The sequence below is a fragment of the Pelmatolapia mariae genome, linkage group LG1 (genome assembly GCF_036321145.2).
Source record: "Pelmatolapia mariae isolate MD_Pm_ZW linkage group LG1, Pm_UMD_F_2, whole genome shotgun sequence".
Taxonomy (NCBI): Eukaryota; Metazoa; Chordata; class Actinopteri; order Cichliformes; family Cichlidae; genus Pelmatolapia; species Pelmatolapia mariae.
The window spans coordinates 4,668,905-4,683,650 of NC_086227.1; the positions used below are offsets into that span (position 1 = coordinate 4,668,905).

At 41.4% G+C, this 14,746-nt stretch overlaps 1 protein-coding gene across 1 annotated transcript in view; it reads left to right on the forward strand.

Annotated features, from left to right (window-relative positions):
* adamts17 (ADAM metallopeptidase with thrombospondin type 1 motif, 17) overlaps nt 1-14,746 on the forward strand; it is a 130,318-nt gene that overhangs the window by 46,359 nt on the left and 69,213 nt on the right. The window contains exons 7-8 of the mRNA XM_063470505.1: nt 1,682-1,725; nt 12,178-12,283. Coding sequence (XP_063326575.1) covers nt 1,682-1,725; nt 12,178-12,283 — 150 coding nt within the window. The remainder of the gene's footprint in view (nt 1-1,681; nt 1,726-12,177; nt 12,284-14,746) is intronic.

Sequence of the window (14,746 nt, forward strand, 5' to 3'; positions counted from 1 at the left end):
TTTCCACTGAATACGCTACGTCCAGATGAACAGAATCAGCTTTTTGGCACACTATAATTCACTAACAGGTGTCATAGAGTCATCATCAGAGTAATGGTCTGTAGCAAGAAGCTGTACAGATGTCTGGTTGTTTTGGTGTACAGTTCTCTGTGCCTACCATAGGGGAGGGGTTGTAACAGGTTGTGTCCAGGGTGTGATGGGTCTGGCCCATTTCCTTATGCTGTCCTAATCTACCGTAAATCCCAGGCTACAGAGCGCACCTGATTAAAAGCCGCATGCTCTCATTTTAGAAAGAAAGTCAATTGTGTACTTGTACAGGCCGCACCGGATTTTAAGCGTTTCACTTGTAATATGAGATATTTACACAGAAATATTACACGTGAGGATTTTTAACGTTTAATTTAATCCGTAAGGTAACATAAACATGGTAACATAAACGTTATGGTAACATACAAAAATACATACTGCAAATGCTTATTTTCCTCGAACAGCGCCTGTAACACGGCTCCCTTTAAGTATACGTACGTATCGGTAACACACAAATTACGTTGCTTATATTTTTTTTACGGAACAGTGCACAAACAACATTACAACGTCTCTTAACAACCGGTAAAAATATATACCGTATATATACTACTTATCAATGTTATTGGTCTACTGTTACCAGGCAAAATGTTTTTGGCCGCATGAAAAAAAATATGCATTAGCCGCACGTCAGTATAAGCCGCAGTGTTCACAGTGTGGGAAAAAAGTAGCGGCTTGTGACCCGAAAACTACGGTACCTATTTGACTTCTCCTTGTCCTCCTGTCTTCCTCAGTATAATTTGTTAGCTTACTGGTCTATACTACTACCACCAAAGTTGGTTATCTTTCACTGCTTTATTATTTTCCCTTTATCATCAAGTCCAGAAGAGCAACTTGCATTTGTAGCAAAAAAATTTAACAACACACATCTTATGAGGAGGCTTCAATCATTTAGATTCATTTGAACCCAATTGGATATATTGTCACGGGCTGGGTCTTTGACCCACCGTTTTGTGTTATTTTGTATTGTTTTCTTATGTTTATATTGTGTTTAATTCATGTGCTATTCTTAAGGGTTTAGTTGAGTTATTTTATATTTTGGGATTATTTATGTTAAGTCTTAGCATTATTATTAATTGCCTTGAATTGTTGTCTGGTTTAGGTCCTTTCATGTCTCCTTAGTTATGAGTCTCTTCATATCCCCTGGTATAAGTCTGTTCATGTCTTCTGTGGATGTCTGTTCTTCTCGTCTAGTACCTCTTGTCATAGTTCTCATAGTTTCATAGTTATCGTCATAGTTTCATAGGTATCATAGCGTTCATAGTTGTTTCCCAGTTTCACAGTCTTATCGCAGCTTGTCAGTTATTTATTTTTTTCCAGTTTATGTTTAGTTTTAGTTTCACCCCACATTGATCTTGCCTTGTATTTATGTTTCTCTTGTATCAGCCCAATAAAGGCTCGCCTTTTGTTCAAGCTCAAGTTCTGTTCTCCCGTGCCCGCATTTGGGTCCTCCACTCACGCTCCATACGGTCTGCCCGCAGACCGTCACATATATTTTTTCTAGCACAATCCATATTAAGTGTAAATGTACTCTACTTTAATGTTTTAACTAATTTCAGTAAATCAGTGTTGTAAATTCTTTCTTTTCTTCTTTCAGAACAGATTTCTGTGTTCACAAAGATGAGCCATGTGATACTGTGGGTGAGTACCACTCACTCACTCACTCACTCACTCACTCACTCACTCAAATGACATAAGACATGACTACTACTACTACTACTTGCTTTGGGTACTGTTAGACACAGAATATGATATTGAGATCCTTTATAAGACAACAGTTTTGTGAAAGCAGACTCAAAATGTGTGACATACTTGAACCCTCACTATAATCACAGAACTCAAAGGTTCAGCTGCAAGAAACCCTGCCACCTGCATTTCCTTACCCCTCATGCTTTAAACTTCAAAAGTCCCTTGAATGCACAAAAATGAGATAATGAAACAAGCATTAAACATTTGATAAAATTGAGCCATTTATTTTCATGTTTTCTTCAACTGTACAAATCTCTGTAATATATCATGATGAATGTGGAAGATTTTTTGTGCTTTTTTGTGCTGTCATGTTGATTATTTCTGTTGAAGGAACATGTAATGATAGATAATAGTAAACTGGAGGACCCCAAACCTCACACTGAGTTCTTTATAACGACATTTATTTCACTTTAAGAGAAAAAACAAGCCTTCTTGCTTTTGTCTCTTGATACAAGAACGAGTGCCCAGTATGCAAAAGCTCTCATTTTACAATTTCAATTGCACAGTTTGTGTCATCATTATTGCTAGTATGACTGGCAAGCAAAGATCAGGCTTACAGACTTTTGGGTGATTGACCAGAATGAGTATACTGTAAAATGTGATCATCATGTCTTCTTCTTCAATAAGAAGACATGATGACAATTCTGACAGTTGTCTTCATGGCAAGACAAAACATTTTGAGTTAAGTATTAATATTTCTCTGATACTGGATCTCAACAACTAAGCATACAAAACACTGTCAAAACTCTTTTTCAGAATCAGAATACTTTATTAATTAAAGAAATTATATGGTTGTGGTTGCTCCAACACAATAAGAACAGTAATAGACTAAATTAAATAACAGAATATATTACAAAGTTACAAAATAGAAGAAATAGCTCTAATATATATAAATTGCTCAATTATAAATATGCAGAATTTTACAGATTTATCATTTTACTCTAAAACGTTTTGCCTCTTTTTAAATAAATATATATATTTTTATATTATATTATAATATTATATTATTATATATTTTTATGCCATAGTTTATATTGCATATATATCCTATTTTATTTGACTTTGACTGTACTTAAGTGTACTTTTGCATTTAAGAAAATGTTTTCCTTAAAGAATTACATTTAATATGTCACATGCAATCAGAGGGTTTAGTTGTTTTGTTTTGTTTTTGACAGATGTTGTATGCGGGTTTTTTTTCCTAAAAAAACCCCTAAAATTTCTAAAATGGAGACCAATGTAGAGCTAATTTTGAAAAACCTGTGTTTTTGTCTTTTGAATATTTATTATTGCTCATTAATAAGAAAAAGTTTCTTATTGATTTATCGATGGAATAATTGATAGATTACTTGATTAATAAAATAATCATTAGCTGCAGCCCTAGTGAATAAGAATAAAGACCACTAAAAAGGTTAAATGCATTGGTCTTTGTAAGGAAAATATCATTTTCTGAGAACTTTACCAGAAGCTTTGTCACCTTAAATGGTTCAAATTATGGTCAAGCTAAAAACTGAGAGTACATGAGTGCTCTTCTATATTACACTCTAGAACCATCAGGGGTGTGATTCTGGTGTTTATTTTAATTAGTTCAGTTAAATAGTTATTTTAATTGCCCACATGAGCATTGAAGTCTCCTAGTAAGATGAGAGAGTGTCCAGATGGTGTACCCTCAAGCACCCCACCCAGGGACTCCATGAAAGCTAGGTATTCTGAACTGTAGTTTGGTGCATACACGCAGACGACAGTCGAGACGCGTTCCCCAACCCGGATGCACAGGGAACAAACCCTGCAAGTGGCACCAGGACACCCTAGGCTGCAGGTCTGTTTCGTAATCATATCATCAGTTCTGCAGCTGTATGTTCTAGACACTCAAGTGAAGAGACGTGCTGAGCTGTCAACTGATCAACACCTGATGGTGAGTTGGATCAGGTTGTGGTGGAGGATGCTGGACAGACCTGGGCCATCTAAACATATAGTGAGGGTGTGCTGGGAACACCTGGCAGAGGCCCTCCCACCTCTGGCAGAGCTTCAACAGCATTCCTAGGGAGTATTCCCAAGGCCACTGGGATGGATGAGGTTTTCCCTGAGTTCCTCTGGATGTTGTAGGGCTGTCTTCATTGACATGCATTTGCAATGTTGCATGGAGATCATTGACAGTACTTCTGGATTGGCAGACTAGTCCATGCACATGGGTGTGCACACCTATGCACACGAGTGTTCACAAATACGCCTTCCTTGGCTGCTGCCTCTAAGCATATCATGCATTGTCGGTCTAATGTGCTGCTCAGTAGCATTCAGTATTTATTATTTATTGTTACTTGTGCTTATCTAGGTTATTGCTGTGGGTTCCCTACTGTGTTGTTCTCTTTTTGCTTGTTTTTTTCTTTTTTTTCCAACAGGTGATCTAGAAGATTTTTAGTGTCGTTTCTCCCTGACCCTCTTCCCCTTTGTTTTTCTTTCCCTCTCCTTCTCTTGAGCTTCTTCCCAACTTCTCTTGTCTGCGTGTTTCCCTTTCCTACCCCCCGGTCCTATTCCGTTCTGTAATATTTAAAAAAAATTAATTAATTAATTAATTAAAATGGTCCAGTTTGATTATATATTGATATAAGGCATAACATTAAGACCACTGACAGGTGAATTGGAAAAAAAATGAATATCTGTTTGACATAGCACCTGTTAGTGGGTGGGATCTATGAGGGACCCAAACCAACAGGTTTGATTCATCCAGGATGCAGTCTTCAACATCGGCTGCAGACACACCAACTCCAACTGCTGCTGTTACACCTCTGACACCTCAGACACGTCAGACCTCCTCCACTCAACCTGCTCACTACTCCCCACCCCCAACCACAGCATCAAATACACATCCAACACACGGCTCCAGCCTATCTCTCTCAGCCATCCAGGTTAGGAGGGAACTAAGGAGCCAATAAGGCACTGGGTCCAGATACCATCAGCTAAAGGGTTGTCAGGTCCTGCGCAGATCAACTGTGTGGGGTCCTGGAGCACATCTTCAACCTGAGCCTGAGGCTATGGAGAGTTCCACAGCGCTGAAAAACCTCTTGTGTGGCTGTGGCTCAGGTGGTAGAGCAGATCAGCTACTGATTGGAAGGTCGGTGGTTCGATTCTTGGCTTCCCCGATCTGCATGTCAAGTATCCTTGGGCAAGATACTAACCCCAAGTTGCCCTCCGATGCGTTCATCGGAGTACGAATGTGTGTGAATGCAGGTTAGTTTGCACTGTGTTTAGAAGTGCCTGTATGAATGGGTGAATGAGGCATGTTGTATAGAGCGCTTTGAGTACTCCGGGAGAGTAGAAAAGCGCTATATAAGAATCAGTCCATTTACCAGTGCCAAAGACCCCACACCCCAAGGACATCTGCAGGCTTGGACACTGGCCTGTAGCTGTAGCTTGCCTACCAGCCTGGCACTGGAGTGGATGATGCCGTCATTCACCTCCTACATTGTTCTCTCACCTGGAGACCGCTGGGAGCACTGTGAGCATCATGTTCTTTGATTTCTCCAGTGCCTTTAACACCATTCTTCCCACGGTCCCGAAGGACAAGCCAGAGAACTCAGGAGTGGACCATCACCTCACAACACGGATACTAGACTACCTGACTCACCGACCACAGTATGTGCGAACTCAGGACTGTGCCGGACAGGTTCGTCTGCAGTACGGGGGCCCCACGGGGAACGGTTTTGGCTCTGTTCCTCTTCACTATCTACACTGCAGACTTCTCCCACAACTCCACCCTGTGCTTCCTTCAGAAGTTCTCTGACCACTCTGCGATAGTCGGTCTCATCACTGATGGGGACGACAGGGAGTACAGAGAACTGACCCAAGGCTTTGTGGACTGGTGCCAGCAGAACTAACTCCAGATCAACACTAGAAAAACCAAGGAGCTGGTGGTAGACATTCGCAGGCACAAACATCCACTGCAACCACTGAACATCCAAGGCATGGACATGAAGCTCTGGATAGCTACAGGTACCTTGGTGTTCATCTGAACAATAAACTGGACTGGAGTCAATTCAGATGCTCTCTACAGAAAAGGGCAGAGCAGGCTGTTTTGCTCTTTTGGAGTGGAGGGCCCGCTCCTGAAGACCTTCTATGACTCTGTGGTGGCCTCAGTCATCTTTTATGGTGTGGTCTGCTGGGGCAGAAGCATCTCTGCTGGGGACAAGAAGAGACTGAACAGGCTGATTTGAATTGAATTGATATACCTTTATTAGTCCCACAAGGGGAAATTTCATAAGGCTGCCGACCTATTGCACGCAATGGCGGCGCCATCTTACCCTTCGACCATACATACATTACACAAAACATCACATGGGGAAGACAGGTCAGAGAGGTATAACAATGGAAAATGCACCAAATGAGGAAAGATAAGGAGAAAAAAATAACTCCCCCCAGACTGAGCTCCAACAGGGAGATCAGTTTGAGAACAGAAAAAAACACCTCTGCACATAGCACATGAAAAAACTCTTAATACACCAAAGAAGCACATGACAAGCAACAGGGGTGGGTAAAGGCACGGCAAGGCAAGGCAAGTTTATTTATATAGCACAATTCAACAACAAGGTGATTCAAAGGGGAAAACAAAAACAAAAACAAATAAAAAGCACGATTTAAAATTGATTAAGACAAGCAAACAAACAAACAAACAAACAAACAAACAAAACAGTATTTAAAATCAAAAATCAAAACAGTAGATAAAATCAGAACAGTAGATAAAATCAGAACAGTAGATAAAGTCAGTAGTTAAAATGTAAGTTTTGAAATTTAAGCTTAAAAGTGTGGATTTGGTGCTTTATTCAAAAGCAGCTGAGAATAGGTGAGTCTTCAACCTGGATTTAAATAAACTGAGTGTTTCAGCTGATCTGAGGCTTTCTGGGAGTTTGTTCCAGATATATGGAGCATAAAAGCTGAATGCAGCTTCTCCGTGTTTGGTTCTGACTCTGGGAACTGATAAAAAACCGGATCCAGATGACCTGAGGGATCTGGAAGGTTCATACTGGGTCAGGAGGTCACTGATGTATTTTGGTCCTAAACCATTCAGAGCTTTATAAACCAGCATCAGAACTTTAAAGTCTATCCTCTGACGGACAGGCAGCCAGTGTAAAGACCTCAGAGCTGGACTGATGTGGTCCACTTTTTTGGTCTTAGTGAGGACTCTAGCAGCAGAGTTCTGAATGAGCTGTAGTTGTCTGACTGATTTTTTAGGTAGACCTGTAAAGATGCTGTTACAGTAATCAAGCCTACTAAAGATGAATGCATGGACTAGTTTTTCCAGGTCCTGTTGAGACATCAGATCTTTTATCCTTGAAATATTCTTGAGGTGATAGTAAGCCGATTTTGTTATTGTCTTAATGTGTTTTTCTAAGTTTAGGTCTGCATCCATCACTACACCCAAATTTCTCGCCTGGTTTGTGGTTTTTAGGTGTATAGATTGAAGTTCTCTGGTGATCTGTAATCGTTTTTCTTTGACTCCAAAGACTATTACTTCAGTTTTGTTTTTGTTTAGCTGGAGAAAATTGTGGCACAACCAGTCATTAGTTTCCTCAATGCATTTACCAAGAGCCTGTACAGGGCCTCGGTCTCCTGGTGACATTGTGATATATATTTGTGTGTCATCTGCGTAGCTATGATAGTTTATTTTGTTGTTCTTTATAATCTGTGCCAGTGGGAGCATGTAGATGTTAAACAGAAGGGGTCCCAAGATGGAACCTTGGGGAACTCCACATGTGATACTTGTCTGCTCAGATGTGAAGTTACCTATTGATACAAAGTATTTCCTGTTTTCTAAGTATGTTTTGAACCAGTTTAGTACAGTTCCTGAAAGACCTGCCCAGTTCTCCAGTCGTTTGAGTAATATGTTGTGGTCAACTGTATCAAATGCTGCACTGAGATCCAGTAAAACTAAGACTGACATTTTTCCACTGTCTGTATTCAGACATATGTCATTAAACACTTTGGTCAGAGCGGTTTCAGTGCTGTGGTTCTGTCTAAAACCTGACTGGAAGGCATCATAGCAGTTATTCTGTGTTAAGAAGTAATTAAGCTGTTGAGAAACTGCTTTTTCAATGATCTTACTTAAAAATGGGAGGTTTGAGATCGGCCTGTAGTTATTCATTTGTGTCTTGTCAAGATTGTCCTTTTTCAGTATAGGTTTAATTACAGTAGTTTTTAGTGATTCTGGAAACACACCTGACGTTAAAGAAAAGTTTATGATCTGTAACAGGTCTGACTCCAAAGTCTTTGAGACCTTTTTGAAAAAACTTGTTGGCAGGACATCTAAACAGCAAGAGGAGGAGTTCAGTTGGCCTAAGATGTCCTCCAGGTCTTTGTTGTTAATAGGGTGAAACTGTTTGATGGTGTTTAAACAGTTTTTTGGTGGACACAGTACATGTCCTGGATCTGCTGTTGATGTACCAATTGCTTGTCTAATCTTTTGGATTTTTTCTGTGAAGAATTTGGCAAAGTCATTGCAGGCCATGGTCGAATGAAGTTCAGCTGCCACTGACACAGGAGGGTTTGTTAGCCTGTCAACTGTAGAAAATAGGACCCGAGCGTTATGACTGTTTTTGGTGATGATGTCAGAGAAGTAGGACCTCCTTGCACTCCTCAGTTGTAAATTATAATTGTGAAGTTTCTCTTTATAGATGTCATAATGAACCTGGAGGTTTGTTTTTCTCCATCTGCGCTCAGCTTTCCTACACTCTCTTTTTTCATTTTTCACCAGTGTGGAGTTTCTCCATGGAGACTTCTTCCTTCCAGAGATAACCTTCACCTTAATGGGAGCAATAGTGTCCATTACATTTAACATTTTAGCATTGAAGCTAGTGACGAGCTCATTGACTGAACCTCTGGACAGGTCAGGTGTTAATGGGAAGACCTGGTTAAAGATCTCACTACTGTGTTCAGTTATACACCGTTTTGTGATCACTGCTGTTGATATATTTATGTGGGCTGAGATTTTACTTTCAAAGAAAACACAGTAATGATCAGACAGGCCCACATCAGACACAGTAACCTTTGAAATGCTCAGGCCCTTGGAGATCAGTAGGTCAAGAGTGTGTCCTCTATTATGTGTGGCCTCTGTTACATGCTGAGTCAGCCCAAAGTTGCCCAGAGTGTTACTCAGGTCTTTAGTCCCTTTGTCCTGAGGGTTGTCCACATGGATGTTAAAATCCCCAACAATAATTACACAGTCGAAATCAACACAGATCACAGACAGCAGTTCACTGAGGTCATTAAAAAAGTCTGTGCAGTATTTGGGAGGCCTGTAAACATTAAGAAACACAACTTTGGATGGAGCCTTCAGCTGTAACGCCACATATTCAAAAGACTGAAAACTTCCAGGAGATAGCTGCTTACATTGAAATGATTCATTAAATAAGACGGCAACCCCTCCTCCTCTCCTGCTCACCCTGGCCTCACTGATAAAACTGTAGTTAGGAGGGGTCGTCTCGATGAAAACAGCTCCACTGTTACTTTGGTCCAACCAAGTTTCAGTTAAAAACATAAAATCAAGGCTGTGCTCAGTGATTAAATCATTAATTAAAAATGTTTTCCCAGCTAAAGATCTAACGTTTAATAAAGCCAACTTAAGTGTTTTAGAGGTATTATTTGCCCCCTCGTGTTTGGGAGCAGTCTGTGGCACACAAGGTATGTTTACTACATTTAAAGATCTTTTAGAGTGCAGCTCTTTGTGTTTTGACCAGGCCACACGTCTCCTTCTGTCACCTAAAAGTACAGAAATTTTGAAACCTTCTAATAAACAGGGTCCCAGCTTCTCCTGGGAAAAGTCACCACTGTCATAATCCTCGCAGCCCGGACCCTCCACACATCACACATCAGACTGCGGAGACAGAGCATGAAGGTGGTAAGGAGGAACTAAGGGCGGCGAGGCTGCGCAGTGTAACTTTGATTGCTCTGTTGAGGGCGGGGCTCGATGGCGAACCTTTGGCTGCTCTGGTGGGGGGTTAATGGGGGACAAAAAGGGATTGGGCCGGGGGGTAGATCTGAGCCCAGCATTGACCCGCTCCATCATCTCCTCAGTGAATTTCGGGTGTGGGGAGGAGGGAGAAAGGGAGGGGGAGGAGGGTGATGGCCTGTCAGGGGTTTGGGGGACTGGGGAAGGTCGTGGTCCCTGGTCCTGGTCGTTGGTGTTGTTGAGAGAGGTGGAGGCAAATAGGGACCCCTCTTCTTGCCTCAGATGTCTCTCCTTTCTGAGGCTCTTCCCAGGTGGGGGCAGATGGAGGGTGAGAGACAGCCGATTTAGACAGTACATCCGGGCCTGCAGCCTATGCGCTGGTCTCCTTGATCCACCGTCAGCATCGGAAGGGAATAAGCGTCGAAGGCATTTGGAAAGGGAGGGGGGATGAGTGTGTGCATATCAGTGTATATGTATGTGTGTGCGTGTCCAGAGTTCAGCTGAGACAGTGTCCTTCGCCCTGCCAGGCTAAGTAAACAGTGTTCCAGCCAACCCAGGTGGCCTTGCATAGAATGGGAAGGAACAGTCTCAACACAGTCGTTATCAGGGTGTTTTTGTTCGGCTCCAGCCTTGCGACCGCAGCTGGCGCCGAGAAGGTATCCGCATGAAGTGATGGTGCTTTTTACTTTAGTGCGAACAGCTCATATGAATTTCAAAGCAGTTCTACAGTCCAACACTGGTCTCTCAATCTCCCGTTGGAGAGCCGCGAGCTTCGCCATACTTGCGTTCTGTGATGTTGTCATTCTTGTGCTCAATGAGCCGATTCTGAAAAACTCACGACAGTGTGTCTCCTCGAGATGTCATCCAATTTGCGCTCAGAGATGTTATTCCAAGCTAGCCCTTCCGAGATGTAATCCAGTCTGCACTCAGTGATCTTATTCTGAGTATTCACAGCAGCAATAGCCTTTCCAAGATCTTATCCATGCTGCACTCAATGAGCCCATTTTGAGAAACTCACGCCTCTTCCCATCGTTTCAATTCCAGCGGGCAGCCTTGTGGAGGTTTGAACAGCCGGTTCCGCTTTCTTAATTTTTCGATAAGCCAGGGCCAAGCCAGCTCCGATCAGCCAGAACCCTGTTACCATGGTTCCAAATAGGTAGATATCTTCAGCACTCAGGCTCACCCAAGCCCAAACTTCTTGTTGAGAAAGGGGTGTCAACTGCATTTAGGGACCAGTTGATCCAATCCATAATTCCTCTTTTAGGTTTTAGAGAACAGACTGTGAGAGAGTGTTCCAGGGAAAAGTAATACAAAAAACACGAGACTAGACAAGGACATAGGAGGCTAAGCAGGGAAGCTAAGGGAGAGGAGGAGAGGAGAGGAGAAAAATGCGACCGCCTTCGTTAAGAGCAAGAGCCAGCTCTGTTCTAGGATGCCCCCTGGACCCAGTGGAGGTGGTGAGTGACAGGAGAATGGTGGCTAAGCTGTCATCCCTGTTGAACAACATCTCCCACCCCATGCAGGAGACTCTGACAGCACTGAGCAGGTCCTTCAGTGGCAGGCTGCAGCACCCACAATGTGAGACGGAGAGACTCCGCAAGTCTTTCCTTCCTACTGCTGTCAGACTCCACAACAAAGACTTTGCAGATGACCACACACATGCAGACAGACACACACACATCCAATACACCATGGTAGCCTTCGTCCTGTCTCCCTGATGTGCAATATTACCAAGTGCAATTTTTCTGAGGCAACATAGTATTTTATTCTAGTTTGTATAGTATGTTATTCTATTTTATCTTATTCTATTCTATTGTTTTTTTCTTAATATTTGGTGCTCTTAACTTTGTACTGTCCACTCTGCCGTGACCAAAACAAATTTCCCACATGTGGGACTAATAAAGGTTTATCTTTATATATAAACAAAGACAATGCTGTGAAATGAGTATTGCCCTGTTATTCCATATCCATGTAACCAATTTCGGCAGTCAGGGGATATGACAGATCTTTATACTTTTCACATCTTGTCGTCTTAGATTTGTAGTGCATTCTGAATATTTTTGTCTTTGAATTGAAAATGTGTCACAGTGAATGAATATGATCATGCTATGGCATCAATTAAACAGGGACCTGTGACAGACATGTCTAACACAGATTGCTGTGTTGCATTAAATGAATGGGTACGAATTCACCTTTTACTAATCTACTGAACTGACGAGACAGAAAAGCTGATCCACAGTAAGCTGTTTTAGGTAACACACTGCTTTATGACCTTTTTAAGCTTTTACACTCCATTATGCTAACTATTATACTTACTATACTAACTGCTCAAACACTGTCAAACATTAAAACACAATCATAAGTGTAACTTATAAAACTCATTGTCATTTTACGTAACTGTATTACAGGTATTGCTTATCTGGGTGGTGTCTGCAGTGCGAAGAAGAAGTGTGTGTTAGCTGAGGACAATGGTCTCAATTTGGCTTTCACCATTGCTCATGAGTTGGGACACAAGTAGGTTCAAGTTTTAAACAATTGTATTGTAATCAATATACCCTGTTATTATCCTGCATTATCTTTTAAAAATACTGTAAATCATAAATGGATTAATACTTCTATTGCACTTCTATAGCGCTTTTCTATACAAGTATCAAGTTTGATGCCCCTCATCTCTTTCTCTATCTCTATATCATACCTAAGGTCTTTTACCTAACACTCTCCTACATACTCACGCTCCACGCATTGGGGGAAAGTCTAGGTTTAATATCTTGCCCAAGATACACATAAGATACACAGAGACTGTAGGAGCTGGGAATTGATCCACCAACCTTTCACTAAATAGGAAACCAACTCTACCATTTGAGCCACAATTGTTAAATGTGTGCATAACAATTAAAATCATGCACAATGCATATTTTCAAGCTACGGTATGCGGGAAGTGTAGAGTTCTACTGACTCACCCTACACAGCAAGGTGGCCAGAGCAAGCTATTTGGTTCTTATACAACCATTGCAAGAGCTTGGTCTGCATTGTTGGCGATAAGTTGGACTTCTTTCCGGTGGGTGTTGGACTCCAGTGGTTTGCAGCAGAAATGAGAATCAGCACCTCCACATCTGAAGCCATGCTCCACAGCTGGAAAAGGTGGAGTGCCCACTTTGGGACAGGGATGATTTGCTGCCCCAAGTGAAGGAGTTAAAGAATCTAGAGGTCTTTTTCCCGAGTGAGGGGAGAGGGGACTGAGAGATCGACAGACAAATTGGTGCTGCGGCTGCAATGACACGAACGCTATAACTGTCTATTGTGGTGAAAAGAGAGCTCAGTGGAAAAGCGAAGCTTTCGATTTACTGGTCGATCTACGTCCCTACTCTCACCTATGGTCACGAGCTTTGGGTAGTGATCCAAAGAGAACGTGGGAACAAATGGTGGAAAGCTTCCTCCGAAGGATGTCTGGCCTCTCCCTTAGAGATAGGGTGAGTACGTCAGCCATCTGGGAGGATCGCAGAGTAGAGCCTCTACTCCTCCACATCAAAAGGAGCGAGTCGAGGTGCTGGAGGCATCTGAAAGAATGCCTCCTGTGTGCCAACTGGGTAAGGTGTTCCAAGTATGTCCCAAAGCGAATGGGCCCTGGGGAAGACCCAGGATGCTGAAGAGATATTTCTTGGTTGGCCTGGGAACTCCTCGGCGGGTAGGAGGTAGCTAGGGAGAAGGGTGGACCCTGGAGAAGTGGAAGAAAATGGATAGATGGATGGATGGTATCAATTAATGGTTGGATTTATTTCAGCAGTCTTGTGGGAATGGGATCTAAAAAACACGCTGATAGTTTGGAGGAAGTAATTACTGAAGTTAACTCAGAAAGATCTATTGGAGAAAAAGAGTCTAAATAAATATCAGTTTAAAGTAGTTGTACATAACATTACATCTATGGGATTGTTATGAGTAATTTTTTTCCCCTAATGGTTAAAATTTTATTCCTGAAGAAATTAATGAAGCTATTATGAGTTGACTTTAAGGGAATGGTTGGCTCAACAGAGCTCTGACTTTTTTGTCACCGTGGCTACAGTGTTGAAGACAAATCTAGGGTTCTTATTTTCTTTAATCAGTGATGAATAGTAATATGTTCTAGGAGGGCTTTTTTTGTTTTTATAAAGCAGCAAACTGACTTTCCAGGTTAAAGCATGATCTTCTAAATGACTGAAGTACCATTTCTTCTCCAGCGTCAGCATGCCTACAGTTATCTGCTTTAAAGTGCGCGTTTGAACGTTATGCAAGGAAATTAACTACTTTCTTTTTTGGAGGAGTTGACAGAGTCGACACAGTGAAGATGTAAAATTGTAAACAAGATGATTGGCCTATATGGGAGTAGAGGTCAGATGTATACTGCTGCTCTATACTGTGTAGACACAAGGCATTAAATAAGATGAACTTTATCCTGAAATGTAATTATAGAACTTTCTGAAAGCTATGTACTGTGAATGGTAAATGGACTGGTTCTTATATAGCGCTTTTCTACTCTCTTTTTTTTTTTTTTTTTTTTTTTTTTTTTTAAACCTGTCCCGTTTGGTTCTTTTGCCATCAGAATTATTGTCTAAAGGCGAAGAAAGATGCCCAACGGATTTACTTTACCAAATGGACCATCCCAGCCTTGCCGTAATGGTCCATTTGATTTACCTTTTATTGTTTATTTTATTTATTTTTTTTTTTTACTTGCTAGATACGGGACAGGGGAAAAGAAAAGGGAGAAAGAAAGAGGGGGGAAAAAACAAAACAAACAAAAAAAAAAAACAGCGGAGAAGAGGGACGGGGATAAAGGGCAAAAAACAAAAACCAACAAAATAAGCAGACAAAAAATACATATATCGATCACCTGGATCACCTGTTGAGAAAGAAAAAAGAAAACAAGCAGAAGAAAACGAGAGTAATAGAATAAACAACATCACAATGATATATGGGAATATAACACTACATACTTAATATTAA